The sequence below is a fragment of the Anguilla rostrata genome, chromosome 11 (assembly GCF_018555375.3).
Source record: "Anguilla rostrata isolate EN2019 chromosome 11, ASM1855537v3, whole genome shotgun sequence".
NCBI classification, from domain to species: domain Eukaryota; kingdom Metazoa; phylum Chordata; class Actinopteri; order Anguilliformes; family Anguillidae; genus Anguilla; species Anguilla rostrata.
Genome location: NC_057943.1, coordinates 23,694,013 through 23,713,207, shown reverse-complemented (window position 1 = coordinate 23,713,207; position 19,195 = coordinate 23,694,013). Strand labels below are relative to the sequence as shown.

Genomic DNA, 19,195 nt, shown 5'->3' with positions numbered 1-19,195 from the left:
ATTCATGAATCGCGGCTCGTTAGGCGATCGACGCGGCGGGCGCATTGAGCAGGCCAGACGGGTGTCACTGAGGCGTTTCGCAGGCTCTCTTCAGCATTTCGGGGACGGGAGACGAGCCACCATTACAGCCATCGCAGTTACATCTGCTCAGAACCTATGAGCTGTCAAATGCACTATGCTGTTTTTCACACTTCCTCTGCCATTCTCTGTGTTTTTGAATGACAGCTGTACAAATTCTGCTGTTTTTTCTGTCCCGTAAATATAATTAAACGAAACGTGCGCTCACTGACGAGAGCCGCTCCCCCCCCCCCCCCACGTTTGATTGATTGCAGCTGAAGGATTTTTGACATCAAGCAGATGCTCTGAAAAATGGGTCTAGTTCTTTGTAAAAATGTCCCTACATGGGTCCACATGCAGACTTTCCTCTTGAAAACAGAACGGGGTAGTATGAGTATGAATGGGTGGCACCCTTTTCTCAACTGGACATTTCCCACATCCTCTGACCTGTTCTCTGAGCCCTCCTGGGTAATCTCAGTTTCCTCTTCTGGGTTAATGCGCCTGTTGTTTTCTGGGAAATAAAGGACAGCTCTCGACTGGAGAGGCCTCTGATGAAAGCAGCTTCATCAGAGAAGTGGCATTAGCAGAATTTCCCCATCATGGACAGTGGCACGGGTGGATTCCCTGGGCAAGTGGTTTTACTATTATGTAATAGGCCTGTATTTGTGGAGCGGGAGAACTTCTTTTCTACTGACTGGTGAAGGCTAAGCTTTAACGAACCCTGTAAATGGGCGAGCTACAATGATGTGTCCACCACTTGAGCCAATCAAAAGATATTGGTGATGTAGACAGTAATTGGTTCCAGTCAGTGACACACTGATAGATTGTAGTGTCTGTACTCATTCTTGGTTTTGTATGGCCTCGTGCACTCCCAGCAGAACCACAGCCAAACTTGGCCTTCAGGGTTATCTGTATTCCGTGGTCACCGTCCATAAATCTCAGTGAACTCTTCATTCCGAGGTCTAGACTCTCATGTCCTTTTACTTGGCGGAAGCTCCGCCGGTGCCCTTGGACTGAGGTGGGCTGTATTAGCAGGAATGTCGCTGGCCTTTCTGAGCTGTATTTGCAGCCGTTGGCTGAGAGGAAGTGAACTATGATCTGGGAAACCCCCTTGTTTTTTCTCTGTCGCCCTATGAAATCCGAGCGCCCCCTCGCCTGCCCGGCAGAGGGGTCATGCTGTTTGTCTGAAGCCCCCTTAGTAACCCCCTTCTGCTCAGGGAAAGCTATGGGGGTTTTCATGGCGTCTGTAGTAGTAAATACTGTCGGACAGAAAGATTGCTTCTCTCTCTGTTTGAGAGACGCCGCTTATGAGCTTAACAACGTGTGGCGTATGAGCTTGGGAATGTAGCTGCAGTTCACTCTGGGAATTGGTTCCAAAGATGTCGGTGCAACTTTTACAGAGCGCGTGTTGATTCCTACAGGGCTCTCTCAGCACTGGGACCCATGCTTGTCTTGCCTAAAACAAACGGATCTACAGCTCTAACTAGGTGCTGTTGCTGACACACCAAGCCCTAAGAATTTAACCTGGGTTTGATTCTTTTAGTTCTTTAAATCCTGATTCTGATGACAGATGCCCGTAATGTTAATGTTTTGCAGGAATTTTCAATAGTGAATTTTCTCGAGTAAACCACAAAGTGGGCGGTGACCACAGGAGCGACCCGATCTCCGCTGCGGCCCTGTTCCCCCTCTCACGGCTCGTATTGCAGCCTGATCCTGGACAGGATGCCAGGACATGGAGACCAGATCACTTTCACCCCCCCCCACACTGCAGACCCCCATGTAACCGTGCCAACCCGAGGCCCAGCGCTGAGGTCACCCATGTAACCGTGCCAGCAGCCCGGGGGTGGGTGGACTGCCTGAGAAGGCGAAAGCTGTTGCGAGCGGTGTGAAGGGGCGCGGGGTGGGCCAGCGTTTCGCTCCGCGCTCCTGCGGCTCCTGTCAGCGCGGCCGGGCGCCCCGCCGGAGGCCAGCGAGGCCCATCAGTCCAGAGGCTGGCGACAGCCGCGGCTCCCCGGCACTTCAAACGCGCCGGCGGCTCGATGGCTCATGTTTACGACGCGCGCCGCCGCCGCAGTCCGCCACGCTGCGGATTCAGCGCTGCCGTTCGGCATTAACCGTTCTGTTATCGAGCTGCGGAAATGACTGATGAGGCCAGATCGACCGCCGTAGTTTACATTGACGGCAGGTCAAAGGTCATCAGCGGCTATCCGCTGAGGAGGTGCCACACTCCCACTGAATGGACTGGGCGGTCCGTCCTCTCTTTATTAAACCATTTCCCAGTCCCATGTCATTTACCCGAGGAAGATTAATTAGCTGCTGGCACGCCACTGTGAAACGGTATAGAAATAAATAATGGCTTTCCTTTACCTCTTGGAGTGTTGATAGACCACACACCCCTGCCTCACTCAAGTTTGTGCACATTTTCTCTGTTTCTCACGCTCAAAACACTTCAGCTCACAGTGTTTGAGCCCAACTGCAAACCTTTGCTTACTGCGTTCACACACTGAATGCAATGCTCATGCTTGTACTCAAATACCCGCTCCCTTTATCCATATCTCTCTTGTTGTTCTTACTTTCTCCCTCTCTTCCTCTCTCGTTCTCTCTCCCATTCTTGTGCACTGATCCTCAGGCTGTCTCAGTCACTCACACTTTATCTCTCAGCCTCACACGTTTGCGCCAAATCCTTCAGTGCCCTCACACACACAAATCCTCCAGAGCCACACACAAAAAGACACAAGAGGTCTCCAGAGCAACACATAAAAAGACACAAGAGGTCTCTATTCACGCTCCCCCTCTCACACATGCTCACACACATCTTAAATTAAAACTTATAAAAACATAAACCAGTTATTATAATCTTAAACTAGTTTGATTATATTCTGTTGCTTTTGTCTTGTCACATCTTTAATATCTTGTCTCTTAACTTCCTCTTATCATTTCTTACTCTGTGAAGCATTGTTGCTTCAGCACCTGTGACCGGAGCACACTAACTTGTCTGGGCTACAGCCTGAATTGGGCCGGAGGTTGTTTTGTACTTGCTTTTTGTTGCTGCTTCATCCTTCGCGTAAGTGGCGTTTCCTAGTAATGGCTTGTAATTCCAGTTTAAATCATTTGCCTTTGACAAGGTGGTGTCTGGATAAGGGGAGTGACAGCTGAGGAGCCCCCACCCCCTTCCCCCTCTCCCACCAAACTAGTAGTCTTTGTCCTGCCCACCCCCAACTCTCAATAGACCTTCTCTGCTTTTCCATTATTCAGCCCTTTTCTTTTCTTCACCGGTCGATCAATTGATTAGCCATCCATTGCTCCTGTCTAGGAGGCCGGGGATTGTTTTATGTGGAACTGTAGATGGCCTGTCTGAAACCCCCCACCTCCCCCCCACGAGCACATACACTCAGTAATGTTTACTGGGGGAAGGAGAGTGCTGTGGAGGTGTGAGGGGCAGCTGCAGCTCGTTAAGGGAAGCGCCCGGCTCGGAGGCTGTCCGTTAAGAAGCGCTGCAGCGGGGCAGTCTGCGCTCTGGGGCCGAACTGGCCCCGCCCTCGCCCGCGTACATTTAGGGCTGATTGATGTTTTATTTGTGGAGGGTGGGGGGAGACTGGTGCTAGGGGCCTCCCACCACAAAATCATGTTAACGGTGTGGGTGTGTGTATGTGTGTGTGTGTGTGTGTGTGTGTGTGTATGCACATGCAGCTGAGCAGGTGTGTGCGTGTGATGATGTGTGTCATGATGTGTCATATTATTGGTGCCCTGCCGCAGGGTCGTGCTGAATGTGTGTGAGCTCCATGCACGCTCTCCTGCCTGACGCCGTCCCCTCTGTCCCCTGTGTGTCCCTCCTGCCACAGGGCAGTAATGTGATGGAGGAGCAGGACCTGCGGGAGATCGGGATCACTGACCCAGGCCACCGGAGGAAGCTCCTGCAGGCGGCGCGCTCCCTGCCCAAGGTGGGGCCCTCCGGACAGGGGCTCTGTGCAAGCAGAGGGCTCTCATACCCAGCCACTGTTAAATTCCTGCTTCCTTAAGCTGTCCTATGTGCTGTTACACCCCCTACAGGCAGCCCTGTGTAGAGTTACACCCCTTACAGTCTGCCCTGTGTAGAGTTACCCCCCCTACAGGCAACCCTGTGTATTTACACCCTCTACAGGCTGCCCTATGTAGTTATACCCTCTACAGGCAACCCTGTGTTATTTTACCCCTGAAAGGAGAGCCTCTGTATTTTACAGCCACAACAGGCAGCCTGTTGTACACGTACACCCCCTACAGGCAGCACAAAGTATGAATATATTTTATGCTTTTCACCTTAACATCAGATAATCTGCAGATAAGCCTAAACTGAGCCGCTTTGTGAATGTGGCCTGTTTCTGAGCACACACTTTCTGAGCAGAAGAAAGCATTTCTGTTCCTGGAGGGATTATTCCACTGTGTGGCTCATTGAAACCCCTTGGGCTCTAGTTTTTATCTACCTTGATTATGTACTTAGTTCTCTGTTGTGCAGTTCTCCTGTTTTACCTGTTTTGACCTCATCAGGCGAAGGTATGTGACTCAGTGTCTCCCCCTGCAGGTGAAGGCGCTGGGCTGCGATGGCAGCACGTCGCTGTCCTCCTGGCTGGACACGCTGGGCCTGCAGGAGTACCTGCACAACTTCCTGTCCAGCGGCTACCGCACGCTAGACTGCGTGAAGAACCTGTGGGAGCTGGAGATCGTCAACGTAAGAGCCGCGCGGCGTCGGCGTAGCCTGACGCGCGTCAGGGTGGCCGCTGTGCTGGCGTGCAGTGAGCCAAAGCCACAGGCCTGTAGTTCAGCATGTCAGGGGTCAGTAAGACTGCTGGTGTGATAGACCGGACCAGTGGTCAGTGAACCTATGTTCTGGTGCGTCTGTGTGTGTTTGTGTGTGTGTGTGAGTGTGTTTGGATTTGAGCAGTACAGGCCCATTCCCTGTGTGCAGAAGTAGCTCAGTTCTGCCATTAGCTGAAGTGCCCCTTGTGTGCTTGTGTAGCTAATGCAGTGTGTGGGGTGTAATACAGTATAGGGAGGATGTCCGCATGTGCTTTAGTGCACACTGTATGTATTTGTATGTAGCTCAACCTGTGTGCTTTTCTGTCAAACGTTGCTTCAGGTGCTGAAGATCACGCTGCTCGGACACAGGAAACGCATCATCGCATCTCTAGCAGAGCGGCCCTATGAGGAGCCCCCCGTCAAGCCCCCGCGCCTCTCCCAAATCAGGGTGAGCCCCCCCCCCCCCCACATCCCCACACTCCGCCACAGAGCATGTTGCTCATGACACCTGGCAGAATCATGTTCCCAGCATGCGGGAGGGAGAGCAGGTTTTCACTGTTACTCGACACTTCATCAGTCATCATGAAGCGGGTGATTGCACAGTTATGGTTGTTGCTGGATTTTCAATTGTATTTATTTATTCAGGGACAATGTACAGTCACAAAAATATTCCTGACAATCTTGCAAGGCTTGTTACCAGCTTGGCCGAAAGGCAACTTCAATTGGTGGTCCCACAGTAGAGGGCATTACCAGGGCTGCTGTATGGGGGTTAGGGTTAGGACGAATCCAAGGGCCCTACCTGACTGGGGCCCTCAAGAAATTGTGCTCTAACTGTGCTGGGAGTCCCCTGGGGTGGTGGGGCCCTATGTGAGATCTTTTCATGTGCTCCCAATTCCCTGGTGACATCTCTGGGCATTACAAAAACACTTCTGACTTGGTTTACTTGCCTCACCTGGTTTCTTGGATCTAAATAGTTTATGATTTCAAGGGGATCTTTTAATAGAGAGTCACTGAGACTCTGTAAGGGCAATAGTGAGTACCGCTGAACTAGACATAATGAACACTCAGAGTTCACTGCTGGAAAATGGGCAAGAGGCTCAGTTAACACAGGAGTAGGTTGAGAACACTGATTTCTGAACTTGTGAAGGGTAATTAGAGTGCTGTGCTGGGTTTGTGTACCGTCATGGACAGGAAGTGTCATAGAAACAGAAAGAGATGAGATAAGCTTTCTCTTCATATTGATCGTAACCTTTTGGGCTGAACAGCATACTGCCTGTTTGGAATTCCATTAGGTGTTTTCTCAAGCAGTCCAGTCAGTCATACTGGAATGTTATTCATATTAGAAGAAGTGTGTGTACACATTGATAAATATGTTCCAGACAAAAGCTACGTGAAGTGATTTTCAGTGATAGTGTCAACGTAGTGGGAATATTTGAATAAGCTCACCATGGCACTCTTTACGTGACATGATAGTGCTTTCCAGTGTGCTGCTTTTCAGACAGTATGGTACTGTAAAGAGCTTCATTTCCGTCAGTATGCACCCACCGCTCAACAAGCAGCTGGAGATGGTTCCTGAACATTCCAAAATTGTTACCATGCACTCATAATGTATCTGGATATTGTGAACAGCTTGTGTGTAACTGGCAAACCTCTATTAAGATGCAATGCGTGTGTCTGTCTGTTTGTCTGTCTATGTTTGTGTGTGTGTGTGTGTGTGTGTGTGCACGTGTTCAGTGTCAGGACCTGGTATCCCAGCCCTCTTCCCCGCTCAGTCACATGGACTCCTACACCGGCCGCTCCATGGACCCGCTTCTACCCCCTGCGGATTCTGGGAGGAGGAGAGGTGGTGACTCCGACTACGACACATCACACCGCTCCCACGGCGAGCGGCATCGCACTCATGTGAGTGGCTACATCTCCCTGTCTGTACGTCTGTCTGTCCGTCTGTCCGTCCGTCCGTCCGTCCGTCCGTCCGTCCGTCCGTCCGTCCGTCCGTCCGTCCGTCCGTCCGTCCGTCCGTCTGTCTGTCTGTCAGGAGGTTAGCTGTCCTGAGAAAGCAAAGCTGGCTTGGGGCATATGAAACAATCAGTCTCTCTTTGTTTTTACATTGCGCCATATGCAAACAAGTTGTCACACAGTGCTTCACACTCAGCCTGGTGACTGTGGTAGCTGGCAAGAGGCTGTTTAAAAAAAACACAGTTCAATCAGTATAGTTTTTACTTTCTGTTGTAGGGTTTTGTATTGAGAAGTATTGAACAAACATAAAAAATAACATTTTTATAACCACTTGACCAGTAAAAACTGTTAAAATACAAAATTGTTTCTGCTTCCAGAACAATCTGGGGAAAGTCTTTCCAAGGTTTTGGGGCCCTGAAGCTAATCGCTCTGTCGCTAGTTTCCGGCTTTGACATTGAGAGTGTAGTGAGAACCTGTGTCCTGTGGTCACAGGGTCCTGTTTGGGTGATGTTGAGAAATAAGGCCTCTTAAGTATGCTGGTCCGAACCCGCGCAGAGCTTTAGCGGTTAGCGACCCAGTTTAATCAGAAGCTCGGCGGCCCCGGTATCGAGTGAGAGGCCCTGAGCGCCGTCTGTGTGCCCCGCCCAGGATCGGCACGAGGACCGGCCGCGGGAGCCCCGCCTGACCCTGCGGCCCCCCAGCCTGGCCGCGCCCTACGCCCCCGTGCAGAACTGGCACCACCAGCCCGAGAAGCTCATCTTCGAGTCCTGCGGCTACGAGGCTAGCGTAAGCCCCTCCTGTGCAGCAGCGGCCCCCCTGCACCACACAGTCTACACGCTCTCTTTGTGTCTTTACATTCTTATCTTTTCCAGATAACTGTCTTTTAACTGCCTTTTATTTTGTATTAATGGAATTTCAATTAATTACTCTTCATTCCACTTTGTCAAAGCACACACTTACTGTATCAGGCTTTCTAGACATCATATGTATTATAGATATAATACAATATATATATATATATAGCTATATACAAAAATAACTAAATCATCAGTTTGATCGCTCACACTGGCAGAAGTGCTGGCAGACACACACATCTGCATTCTACACTCTTGCCTATCTAGACCTTAGACTTTGTGTATACTACCCCAGTTCAGTGTGCAGAGCGTTCACCCTCCAAATCCTCTCTGGCTTTTCTCTAAGCTTCCTCTCTGTCGCTTATCTTTTTTCTACAGTATCTGGGATCCATGCTCATCAAAGATCTTCGGGGCACTGAGTCCACCCAAGATGCCTGTGCGAAGATGAGGGTAGGAGGAGCATTGGGCCTATCGTGATGTCACTCTGCCGCTGTCACGCATCGCTCAGAGAGCTCCGGATCATTCTCTCAGTCTCCTGTGGCCTTCAGAAGGCCCCCAGCACACTGCGTTTAAACTCCCCGAGTGACTGACGGGGGCTGGTACAGTCCGGCCTCTAACGGCAGTAATTCATCCAGCCGTTTTAAATATGTCATACGGCACAGCCTTGGACAGGACTGTGTTTAATGAGGACTATGAACGCCACAGGACAGTGAAATAGAATTGATGGCCTTCTGCATTGGTAGGCTGTAATATGATTCAGTGCGTGGTACATGGTTTTAATAAGAAAATAAAAGCACAGTCAGCCAGGGAAAAAAAGCTATGACTACACTTCTAGATTCTTGGCTAGAAAGAACTGCATTTTCAGATAACCTTTAGCCCCGCCCAGCCCCACAAAGGACGGTGGGAGTGCCAGCTGGGCTGGCCTGGGTTCTGATGAGTTTAGCCCGGTAGAAATGAGGGAAATGAAACCTAAGTTGTTAAGGGAGAGCTGCTGACCCACTTCCTGTTGGAGTGGTGGCATTAACCTGTCTATCTATAGTTGTAACTCACTGTCAACTTCAGTTAATTTTTTGTCAAAGCTGGTGTCCAGCCGAGAGGCTTCTTGTGTAGTGTAAGTGGAAGTAGCTAAATGTGAGTTGCTGCTGCCTTGCATCTGCTGTTACTGACTGTGTCTGCCCTCAGAGCCCAGCGGCCTGTGGAGGCATTGGCACTTCAGCCCTGCTGAATTATGTGCTTTAATCAGCTAATGCTTTATGAGGCTACGTCACCTCCTGAGAGGTCTGCCTCTGAGCTGGAGAGTGACACCGCTGCCTTCATGCTTTAGACTTGTTTGTCTGCCCTGCTGTTTATGCTTTAGGAGAGCAGACACTGATATCTTCATGGTTTCAGTACATCTTTCAGCACACTGTGCTTTGCTGTGTACGTTTGTTACGCGCACCTGCTCACACACAAACACGCATACACACACGTGTGCACACACACACACACACACAGTTACACACAGTTACGCACACACACGCGCACACACACACGCACATGCACACACACACAGTTACGCACACACACACACGCACACACACACACACACACACACACGCACACGCACACCACCACACACACACGCACACACACACACACACACACACACACACCACACACACGCACACACTCACACACACCACACACACACACACACACACACACACACACACACACACACGCAGTTACGCACACACACGCACACACACACGCACACACACACACGCACACACACACACAGTAGTGAATGTGGATGATTACAGCCTGCTTATGAGTGCGTGGTGCACAGATGGAGTCGCGCACAGGGCCTGAAGCTGTGTGGGGCTGTGTGATTGGGCTCAGCCCCTCAGCCGCAGCGCACACCTGTGACTGTTGGGAGCGTAATGGATTGGAAAGCGTGATCCTCCCCGTGTCACTCAAGGTCTTCTGTCACCTCCCCCCCTCCTCTGTCTGACTTTGAATATCACCCGCCCCCACTCGCCTCGTTCGATGAGTCATTTCCGCCCGGTGTCTCCCCGCTTCGCAGAGGTCGACGGAGCAGATGAGGAAGGTCCCCACCATCGTCCTCTCCATTACGTACAAAGGGGTCAAGTTCATCGACGCAGCCAATAAGGTGGGTCGCCCAGCCTGTCAGCTCCTCTAACGCTGCTCTCTCCTCGATGGGCCTAGTGTTGTGAAAGGTGGGAGATTAGACACTGCAGCTCCGGCTTTATGTTTGTATTTATTTATTTATTCCCTTTTCTTCTCACTTCTGTTTGATTGGAGTGTGTGTTTGCCTTAGTGAGACTCATTTTTGTTGTTGTAATCTTTAGTGCAGGAGCACACCGTGCCAGTGAGTTTTATAGAGGCCATTAAATCTCCTGCCTCTGGAGAGGGAAGGAAAGCGAACTGGTCCTGATTGAGTCATTTGCTCGATTAGCTGATTAAGAGGCGGGTTGCCACGGAGTTGGGAACTCTTGCTTCGTGCCTTTTCCTTCTGGCCCGAGCATGCCCCCCCCATCCCACCAAACACCCCCCCACCCGCCTCCCCATCCGGCCCTTCGTGTCACTGTCCCCCACCAGGGGGTAGCTAATCCATGCCGAGCGTCTGTGGACCCAGCAGGGTTGGGTTTTAGTGACTGGGGCCCCTGCAGTTTGGCTGCCCCGGGATCAGATGGCTGCGATGGCATTGATCTGGCCCCCCAGTGTGCCGCTTCCGAAAGGTCACCCCTCCTGTTAAACCTGTCTAAAACACGATGGGCCGACCTTTCGCGAACGGAGCGTAGCGCGACAGAAATTTGGACACTGCGCTAATCTCATTTTTGGGCTTTATTTTTGGCCTTGTGTCCTGCAAAGGTATTGAATTTTCCCTGTGGCTTGGGAGGCTGCTCAGAGTGTCCGTCTGTCTGTCCCTCCAGAACATCATCGCGGAGCACGAGATTCGGAACATCTCCTGTGCTGCCCAGGACCCTGAGGACTTGTGCACCTTCGCCTACATCACCAAGGACCTGCAGACCAGCCACCACTACTGCCACGTCTTCAGCACTGTGGATGTGGTGAGGGCTCTATACACACACGCACGCATACTCACGCACGCACGCGCACCCACGTCAGAGGAGAGGATTTAACATTCTGGCATGTGACATTCCAGTGCTTTCCTAGACTAGGTTCATCTCACTCCGGGCTTCAACGTTTGGTGTCTGACGATTCGGTGCCCGTATCTCACCGATGTTGATTCCCAGCCTCCCCCACCCACATCAGATAGCTTTTGCATTTGCCGCTCAAACCAATTTCGATTGGCCAGAGGCCGAGGTCCAGCGCTGCGCCTGGACCGCAGGCGGCAGAGAAACGAGCGAACTCCCAGGCCAGGGCCCTGCTCGTGCTCTGAGCTCAGGGTCCTGCTCGTGCTCTGAGCTCAGGGTCCTGCTCGTGCTCTGAGCTCAGGGTCCTGCTCGTGCTCTGAGCTCAGGGTCCTGCTCGTGCTCTGAGCTCAGGCCTGCTCGTGCTCTGAGCTCAGGCCTGCTCGTGCTCTGAGCTCAGGCCTGCTCTGCTCTGAGCTCAGGCCTGCTCGTGCTCTGAGCTCAGGGCCCTGCTCGTGCTCTGAGCTCAGGACCCTGCTCGTGCTCTGAGCTCAGGGCCCTGCTCGTGCTCTGAGCTCAGGGCCCTGCTCGAGTGCTCTGGCTCAGGGACCCTGCTCGTGCTCTGAGCTCAGGGCCCTGCTCGTGCTCTGAGCTCAGGACCCTGCTCGTGCTCTGAGCTCAGGGCCCTGCTCGTGCTCTGAGCTCAGGGCCCTGCTCGTGCTCTGAGCTCAGGGCCCTGCTCGTGCTCTGAGCTCAGGGTCCTGCTCGTGCTCTGAGCTCAGGGTCCTGCTCGTGCTCTGAGCTCAGGGCCCTGCTCGTGCTCTGAGCTCAGGGCCCTGCTCGTGCTCTGAGCTCAGAGCCCGGCCCGGAGGCCGATGAGGTCTCAGGCTGTGTAATTGCAGCAGGTTTGATTACCTCTTTAAACAGCATTGATCCACCGCGCTACCTGACTCCTCCAGACTCCACGGGGTCTTTTTCAAGGCTCCCTCCCCTCCGCTACGCTTAAGAGGCGATGTGGCCGCTGCTGAATTATGGCCTTTAATCCTCAATACACCCTGAATGCCTTTGAGCGCGGTGCATCATGCACAACGGGACAAATAATCCTGCCCCTTCTTCATCTTTCTGTTTTCCCTACGGTGCCGCTGGGGTACTCACCTTGGCATGTTTTTTTCTTGAGTCATGTGACCTTGTGTCCCCTCCAACTATTGGCTGGCTTACTGTAACAGATTACTGAAGTAAGGAAGCAAACGTTGGGCAGGCATGTCCCGTTTAAAGAACACACTGTTAACAATGTCGGGATGGGGGCACCTTTAGTTTTGAGCATCTCTTATATTTACGGTGATGAAATATGCTGTTGTTTTTGTGCCTGGCTCATCCAGGAGATCTTATCGAGGGAACAATGGGAGGGGGCAGTAATGGGTACGCAGAGACTGAGGACTTTGGGGGCAGCTTGTCATCTTGTTAGTCTCTTTGCTGGCAGTGTCACCAAAGACACAATTTGCCCACCATTAGAACAGAGCGCTGCCCAAGTAAATGGTGTGTCTGGTGTGTCCGTTTTCACCGTCTGACTGATTGCTCGGAGGCTGCTGTTGTACAGGTGCATTACGGTTCATTGATTCATTTACATTGCAGCTTGCGTCACAGGGCGGTTTATTAGCCCAGAGTCCAGTGCTCTGACCACTGCACTGCATAAGTCTCAGCTCAAGCAGCTGTTGTGCTTGTCTTTTATGTGAAAAATTAGATACGGTAGGAAGTCAGAGCCTTTCATTATAACTCCATTATACAAACTGCTCCTTAATGGCTCGATTCGTCCGAACTGCCGGCCAGTAAAAGCGCAGTCCTTTAACAGCTTGCTTTTTATGTCCACTTGAGTGACTCTCCTCTCTGTCCGTGGAAGAGAATGAGGCAAGAAGAGGGAGACTCTCTGATTCTGTTTTCTGCCCAAAGCTAAGCCTTTTCCCCTCCCCCGGGCAGAACCTGACCTATGAGATCATCCTCACCTTGGGACAGGCGTTTGAGGTGGCCTATCAGCTGGCTCTCCAGGCGCAGAGGAACAAGCACCACCACGGGGCCCCGTCCGGACTGGGGTCAGAGGTCATTGAGACCAAATCCAGCCGGCCGGTGCCCAAGCCGCGGGGCAGCATGCGGAAATCAGCGGTGAGTGGCCCTCCCCAGGAGCGCCGACACACCCGGGGGGTGTGTGTGTGTGTGTGTGCGTGTGTGTGTGTGTGTGCGCGCGTGTGTGTGTGTGTGTGTGTGTGTGTGTGCGTGCGTGCGTGTGTGTGTGTGTGCGCGTGTATGTGCGCATGTGTGTGGTGTGTGCGTGTGTGTGTGTGTGTGCGTGCATGCGTGCGTGTGTGTGTGTGTGTGTGTGTCTGTGCTTCTGCTGGCACACCAATGTTAAAATTTGCACACCAAAAAAAACTGCCATTGTATCCTGACACGTGATTCAACTAATTAACTAATCATGGTCTTCAATCATGACCTTGATAAGTAAAATCCGTTGTCATAGTGCGCTGCAAGATCAAAAACCTGCACCCACACCAGCCCTTTTGGGACAAGATTGGACACCCCTGGTGTAGAGAAACAATGTTGCTCAGTCATGAATGCTTAAATATTAGTCATCATACGTTCCAGTGTGATATAATTTCTCAACCACACCGGTGTAAGTTGCCCCACAGTACAGCGCACGTCTGAACGCACAGTTAGCTTTGTCAGTGGACCTTTCAGCTGGCAGCATTGCGCTCGTCTCAGCGTGTGCCAGCGCCCCCCTGTGGTGCACCAGGCACCTGCAGTCTGACATGCACTCAGAGTGAGGTGCCTTTTGCAGAAAAGTGCTTTGGAAGAGACTGCTTACTCATCTACACATAGACTTTTATGTAGGATCTTCCCGCAATGAAGAGGGCTTGAAATACGGCCGCAAATAAAAATGAATTAGGATTTCCATTTGGCTGTCACCAGCAGGCAGGGCCACCAGTTCCTGGGTAGATTTTCCCGGAGGCGCACACTGCTCGTTGAGTAACCTTTATTTCTAAATTAAAGGCAGTAATTTTATTTCCTCCAGAACTTAAGTGGGTTCTGACCTTTAGCAGCGTCAGCCCTCTAGCCTTTCGCGTTATCGAGCCGGTAAAATGCGCAAATGTTTCCCTCTTTGCCCGGGGACATAAATATTGATAAATTGATCGTCTCGCCGCAGAATAACGATTGCAATAAAGTTTACACAAACAAGGCCTCTTGCTCAAAGCGGTGGCGCCTCGGGGTGACGCGTCTTATCGAGTGCTTTGCGTACGGCTGCGCACGCTCGCACCCGGGTCTGTCAGAACTCTTCTAAATATCCGCGTCACTGTCAGTTATCGTTCCGTAAGGCATTTAATCGTAATCGCATCGCATCAATAGTGCTGCCTAATACCGGACCTTGCATTTGCTAACTAATGCCTGAAATGTATTGACAGGATTCATGTAAATGCATTACTCTGCTACTGGAATTTGAGCTCGATGATTGGAAAAACTGTTGATTGATCAATTAGTGGTCTCATCAGAGTGTATGAGAACACAGGACTGCAGTGATCTCTCCTGCCTAGCAGCAGGTGATACCTGGACATCAGGGCTGCATACAGGCCTTGTGTGTCCGCAAACCCCCCACAGTTTGCCCTTGGTGTGCAATCCCTGCATGCACGCTAAGAGCAGCGTGCCCTCCTCAGTGTGTGGTGGTGATTGGCTTGCGTGTCTGTGTGTGGTGTGGTGATTGGCTTGCGTGCCTGTGTGTGGTGGTGATTGGCTTGCATGCCTGTGTGTGGTGGTGATTGGCTTGCGTGTCTGTGTGTGGTGTGGTGATTGGCTTGCGTGTCTGTGTGTGGTGGTGATTGGCTTGCATGCCTGTGTGTGGTGGTGATTGGCTTGCGTGTCTGTGTGTGGTGTGGTGATTGGCTTGCGTGTCTGTGTGTGGTGATGATTGGCTTGCATGCCTGTGTGTGTGGTGTGGTGATTGGCTTGCGTGTCTGTGTGTGGTGTGGTGATTGGCTTGCGTGCCTGTGTGTGGTGGTGATTGGCTTGCATGCCTGTGTGTGGTGGTGATTGGCTTGCGTGTCTGTGTGTGGTGTGGTGATTGGCTTGCACACCTGGGTGTGTGGTGGCGATTGGCTCGCGTGCCTGTGTGTGTGGTGGTGATTGGCTTGCGTGCCTGTGTGTGTGGTGGTGATTGGCTTGCGTGTCTGTGTGTGGTGTGGTGATTGGCTTGCGTGTCTGTGTGTGGTGATGATTGGCAGTCTCTGTCTGGGGTTAAATCTTGCACTTTTTTCTCTGGGGCTATCCCTGTAGCACCTGAATGTCCCTCCCTTTTTCAGGATGCACTTCCTGTCTCTCTCTCACTTTCACACTGCTGCAGTGTCGCAGCGCTGCTCCGATTGGCTGAGGCAGTAGCACCCGAATTGGAGCTTTACATTATAGTCAAGTAAAGATATTTCCTGCCATTTTCCCAATTCTTTGACGAAATTCACGGGCTGAAATTCCCAGAAAACGCACAGTATATAAAGGCAAAAGAGAGAAAATGAGAGAGAGAGAGCGAGAGAGAGTCGGGTTGAGATGATGTGCACAGGCCCCACTGCCCCCCTAGCTGGGCTGGCCAGCTTGCCGTCTGCCTCCCTCCATTAACATCTCTCTGTTTGTGTTCTGGCTTCTGTCTGTCTGTGTGTGTGTCTGTCTGTCTGTCCCCCAGGGCCCTCCTCTGCTCGAGAGCCGCTGCTGTTACTGTCACACCTGCACAACCCACCGCCCCTCCTTCCTCCCGCTGCACTCTGTCAGTCCTGGAGTCCAGGTCCTGCTCTCTCCCTTTCCTTCTTTCCTGTCCCTTGTTCCCTCCTTTTTCTCTTTCACACTCTTTCCCCTTCTAGTTTTTTCTATTTTCCTGCAGTCCCCCCCAACTCATTTTCCTCTCATCTCTCCCCTTTTCTTAACTTCATCTCCTTCTCTGCCCCCTCTCCTTTTTATTCCTCCATCAGTCCCCCTTCATCTGTCATTCTCCTTTTCTTTGTTTCTGTCTTCTCCCCCTCAGTCTCTCTGACTTGTTCTGCTTATTTTTTTCTGTTCTTCCCATCTCTGTCTCTCCCTTTTCTCCACCTCATCTATTTCCCCTCTTACCTTCTTCCGCTTCTCTTTCTCTCGACTTGTATTGCTCTAGTTTTCTAAATCTGGCCAAATAACTTGATTTTGCGGTGTCCCCCTGGGTAGTTTCGTGGCAGTTGTGTTTCAGGGATTTTTCTGAAATGTCTCTCCATTTTGTGCTTTCAGCAGCCGTCTTTATTTGGGACATCCCTCTTGTGAATTTGATATCACAGTAGCCTGCTCCAGCTCCGGCTGTAAAAGTGGCTGAGAGTAACACAGTGCTGCTTTGTTCAGGAGAGCACCCAGGAGGATGTGTGTGCCTGAGTGCTGTGGAGGAAAATGTCTGAAACACTGTCAGGGTCAGCCAGAATACCGTGAGGATTCTCCTCTCGAAAGTGTGATTTCAGGAGAATCTCAGCCTATTGCTCCTGCCAACTGCTCTTCGTGAATTGCTGATTGAGACGCAACACTAGAACAGGATTGTCAGCTTGTGGACTATGAAAATCAGGAGTTTTAAACCAAATTATCCCGTCTTTGGCTCTCTAGGTCTGAAGGACTCTTTTATTTAACGGAGATAACCACAGGAAATGAGGGGTGGGTTGAGGTATTGATCATTTCTTGGAAAACCGCAGCGTATTTAAAGGCAGTGGATAGTATGAGTTCTGAGTATGTTCTGGTCCTTTGTAATGCAGTAAGCTAATGGCACGATGAACGTGGCTATTTCAGTTACCGTGGTTGTACGTCGCTCTGGATAAGAGCGTCTGCTAAATGCCTGTAATGTAATGTAATGTAATGTGGTTGTAATGTGCAGTATAGCCCTCTCATCGTTAATTAACATGTGATTATGGGTGTGAACACACTGAAAATGGCTCTTTAGCTTTAACCCTGTTAGTTATCCACCCTTGAATTGAAAACGTTTCCATATTAATATGGCATTCGACATTGTGAGAGTTGCCGAGATGCTTAATTCTGTCTGTCCCCCTCTGTGACCCTTGTGTCCACTTCAGACTTCAGCACTGTGTCTGATTGGTCAGAATAAGTATCTAGTAGTTAATGTTGGCAGACCTGTTCAGTCCTTGAGGCGCACCAGATCAGTCTGCAGTGTCACCCAGGTACTGTCTAAGCAGTGTTCAGTTAGATCACCCAGGGACTGTCTGAGCAGTTTTACTTCATCACCAGGGGTGTCCATGAGACTGTAAAGTGACCATAAGCACTTTCGGAGCTGCCCCATACCAGTGTCAGTGTAGCCCTGTGGGGTGAGAGGGTGTTACAACAGGAGCGGGGATGTGTGTACCCTCTGCTCCTCATCCTCAGCTGGGCTGCCCAGTGGAACAGGGGACAGAGTTTGTGGTTCCCTCCATGCAGCTCACTCGTTTGATAGCCACGTCACATTTCCAATGAAAACTGTCCCCAGAATCACACATACGTACGATTAATTTACCTTTAGTCCCACCTCGACATCGGTCAAAAACGTATTGTAATATTTTACCATTTTTACCATTTACATACGGGTAACATACAAATTGTCAGTAATCTGAGAGAAGTTTACTCAGTGGGTTGTCTAAAGATCTAAGGTAGTTCAGTTGCAGGTTTGGTACCATGCACACACTACTGATCTTTGTGTGTGTGTGTGTACATGCACGTGTGTAGCTTTGTGTTGCTGGATGACTTAGCGTCTCGCCCTGCTCTCTCCCTGCAGATGGACCCCATGGAGCTGGAGACGGACGCACAGTCCCAGGGCAGCGCCACGTGGCTGGTGGACCCCAAGGACTCCAAGCGCACCATAAGCACCAAGTATGAGACAACCATATTCTGAGCCGGCCCACCGCTCCGCCCCTTCCTGCCTTTCCCCCACCCCTTCTGCTCCGTGCCTTCTCACTGTGACTCCGCCTCCCACTGGGCTGGCCCCTCCCCGTCTCCTCTCTCTTTGCTCCTCCCACTTCCTGTCACGGCCCCGCACTACCGGCTCTGGCCCACCCCGCAGAATGCCCCTCCCCCCTGCCGCCCTCCTTCATCCGGCCCACCTTGTGCCCTTCTCCAGCTGCTGCTGCGACTACAGCTACTTCTACAACTCCTGTCTCAACCGACTAACCGGACTTCACTCACCTGCTGATCCCACCCACCTCCCCTCAAACCCAGCTGCCTCCACGTCTGCCCCTCCCCTGACCTTTTGATTTCTCTGATTGCTTTTTCTGCTTTCATCTGTATCCTCCATGCTATTGGTTGTTTTCCAACTTTTATAATTTGATCTATAATCATATTTCAGCCCGGGGACTTGATGTCCAAGTTATCAACAAGCTCTACTTGTTCTTTGCTTTTCATTTCTTTTGTTAACCAGATAGATTTTGGTTTTTTCCAATTAGAAAATTTCAATGAGATTTTGGCAGTAGGCCCAGGAGCACACATTTTTATTATCCTTTGTTGAGTTGTTTTTTCTTATACCAAAGTGGCAGTCATCTTAGGGCAGGCTTTGCGCGATGGACACACTATGTTTTTTTTTTTTGGGTTGGCTCAACCAGACCCCATGCCACCAGCCAAGCTCCGCCCCTCTCATCCAAGGTCTTTCACTTTATGGAAAATCTTATTTATCCTATTAATCTGCTTTTTTGGTGTTTTGACCTTCCTCTCTCGTTCCTCTTCAGCGATTTAATCTTTCCCTTCTGGCACTCGTCCTGTCTTGCCAGGTTTAGACCACTGTGAGGAGCTGTGAAGGACTGCTTTCTCCCTTCTGTTCTCCATTAGTCACCTGCCTGGTAGTTTTACAACAAAAAAAAAACGAATTAAAAAATCTTTGCGATCTAGCTTTGCAAATTTGACACAGTTGGTCATCAAAAAACTATTTTTGCTAAACTTATTTTTTGGATCAGATTTCACTAGAATAAGATTCTAGAATATTCCTCCCTGCCCTTGCTCTGCCCCGCCCTGCCCCATTGCTTACTCTTTTCCATGTGGTGACGGCACCCATTGGTCTAAACTCATGCGCTTGTTAGAGTTTGGAGACCGGACCCCACTCAGCTGGAAAGAGGAGTCCGATGTCAGCACACTGTACTGTACAGGATTACGCTGCACTGTGTGAGATTATACTTTGTATTACCACCACCAGTAACATCAGCAGTGTGTCTCTCTGCAAATAGGGGAGAACCCAAGCTGCCTTTTTCTACTTGACTTGTTTCAGTACTCTTTTGTAACCTAGCCATCAGAGGAAGTCACACTGTGATGTGAGTTGCGTTTGTAGTTAATTTAGTTCTATAGCGGTTAGTAACTCTGAAATAAAGGGAAGTGATATTAAGGTAGAGGATATCCCGCCCTGTGGAAAATGATGCCAGTCATTCAGTCCGTCTCTCTGACGGAAAGTGG

The 19,195-nt window shown here is 50.8% G+C and overlaps 1 protein-coding gene across 6 annotated transcripts in view; it reads left to right on the top strand.

Annotated features, from left to right (window-relative positions):
* Positions 1–19,189, top strand: part of LOC135234348 (ankyrin repeat and SAM domain-containing protein 1A-like) — a 102,250-nt gene extending 83,061 nt beyond the window's left edge. For 5 of the 6 annotated variants that reach the window (XM_064298854.1, XM_064298853.1, XM_064298852.1 and 2 more), the window contains 11 exons: positions 3,900–3,998; positions 4,616–4,762; positions 5,171–5,278; positions 6,565–6,732; positions 7,435–7,572; positions 8,019–8,090; positions 9,706–9,792; positions 10,577–10,714; positions 12,713–12,895; positions 15,453–15,551; positions 17,538–19,189. In XM_064298854.1, the coding sequence (XP_064154924.1) occupies positions 3,900–3,998; positions 4,616–4,762; positions 5,171–5,278; positions 6,565–6,732; positions 7,435–7,572; positions 8,019–8,090; positions 9,706–9,792; positions 10,577–10,714; positions 12,713–12,895; positions 15,453–15,551; positions 17,538–17,654 (1,356 nt within the window). In that variant the 3' untranslated portion in view covers positions 17,655–19,189. The remainder of the gene's footprint in view (positions 1–3,899; positions 3,999–4,615; positions 4,763–5,170; positions 5,279–6,564; positions 6,733–7,434; positions 7,573–8,018; positions 8,091–9,705; positions 9,793–10,576; positions 10,715–12,712; positions 12,896–15,452; positions 15,552–17,537) is intronic. The other variant, XM_064298855.1, reaches the window with a different exon arrangement.
* Positions 19,190–19,195: the final 6 nt, after the last annotated feature.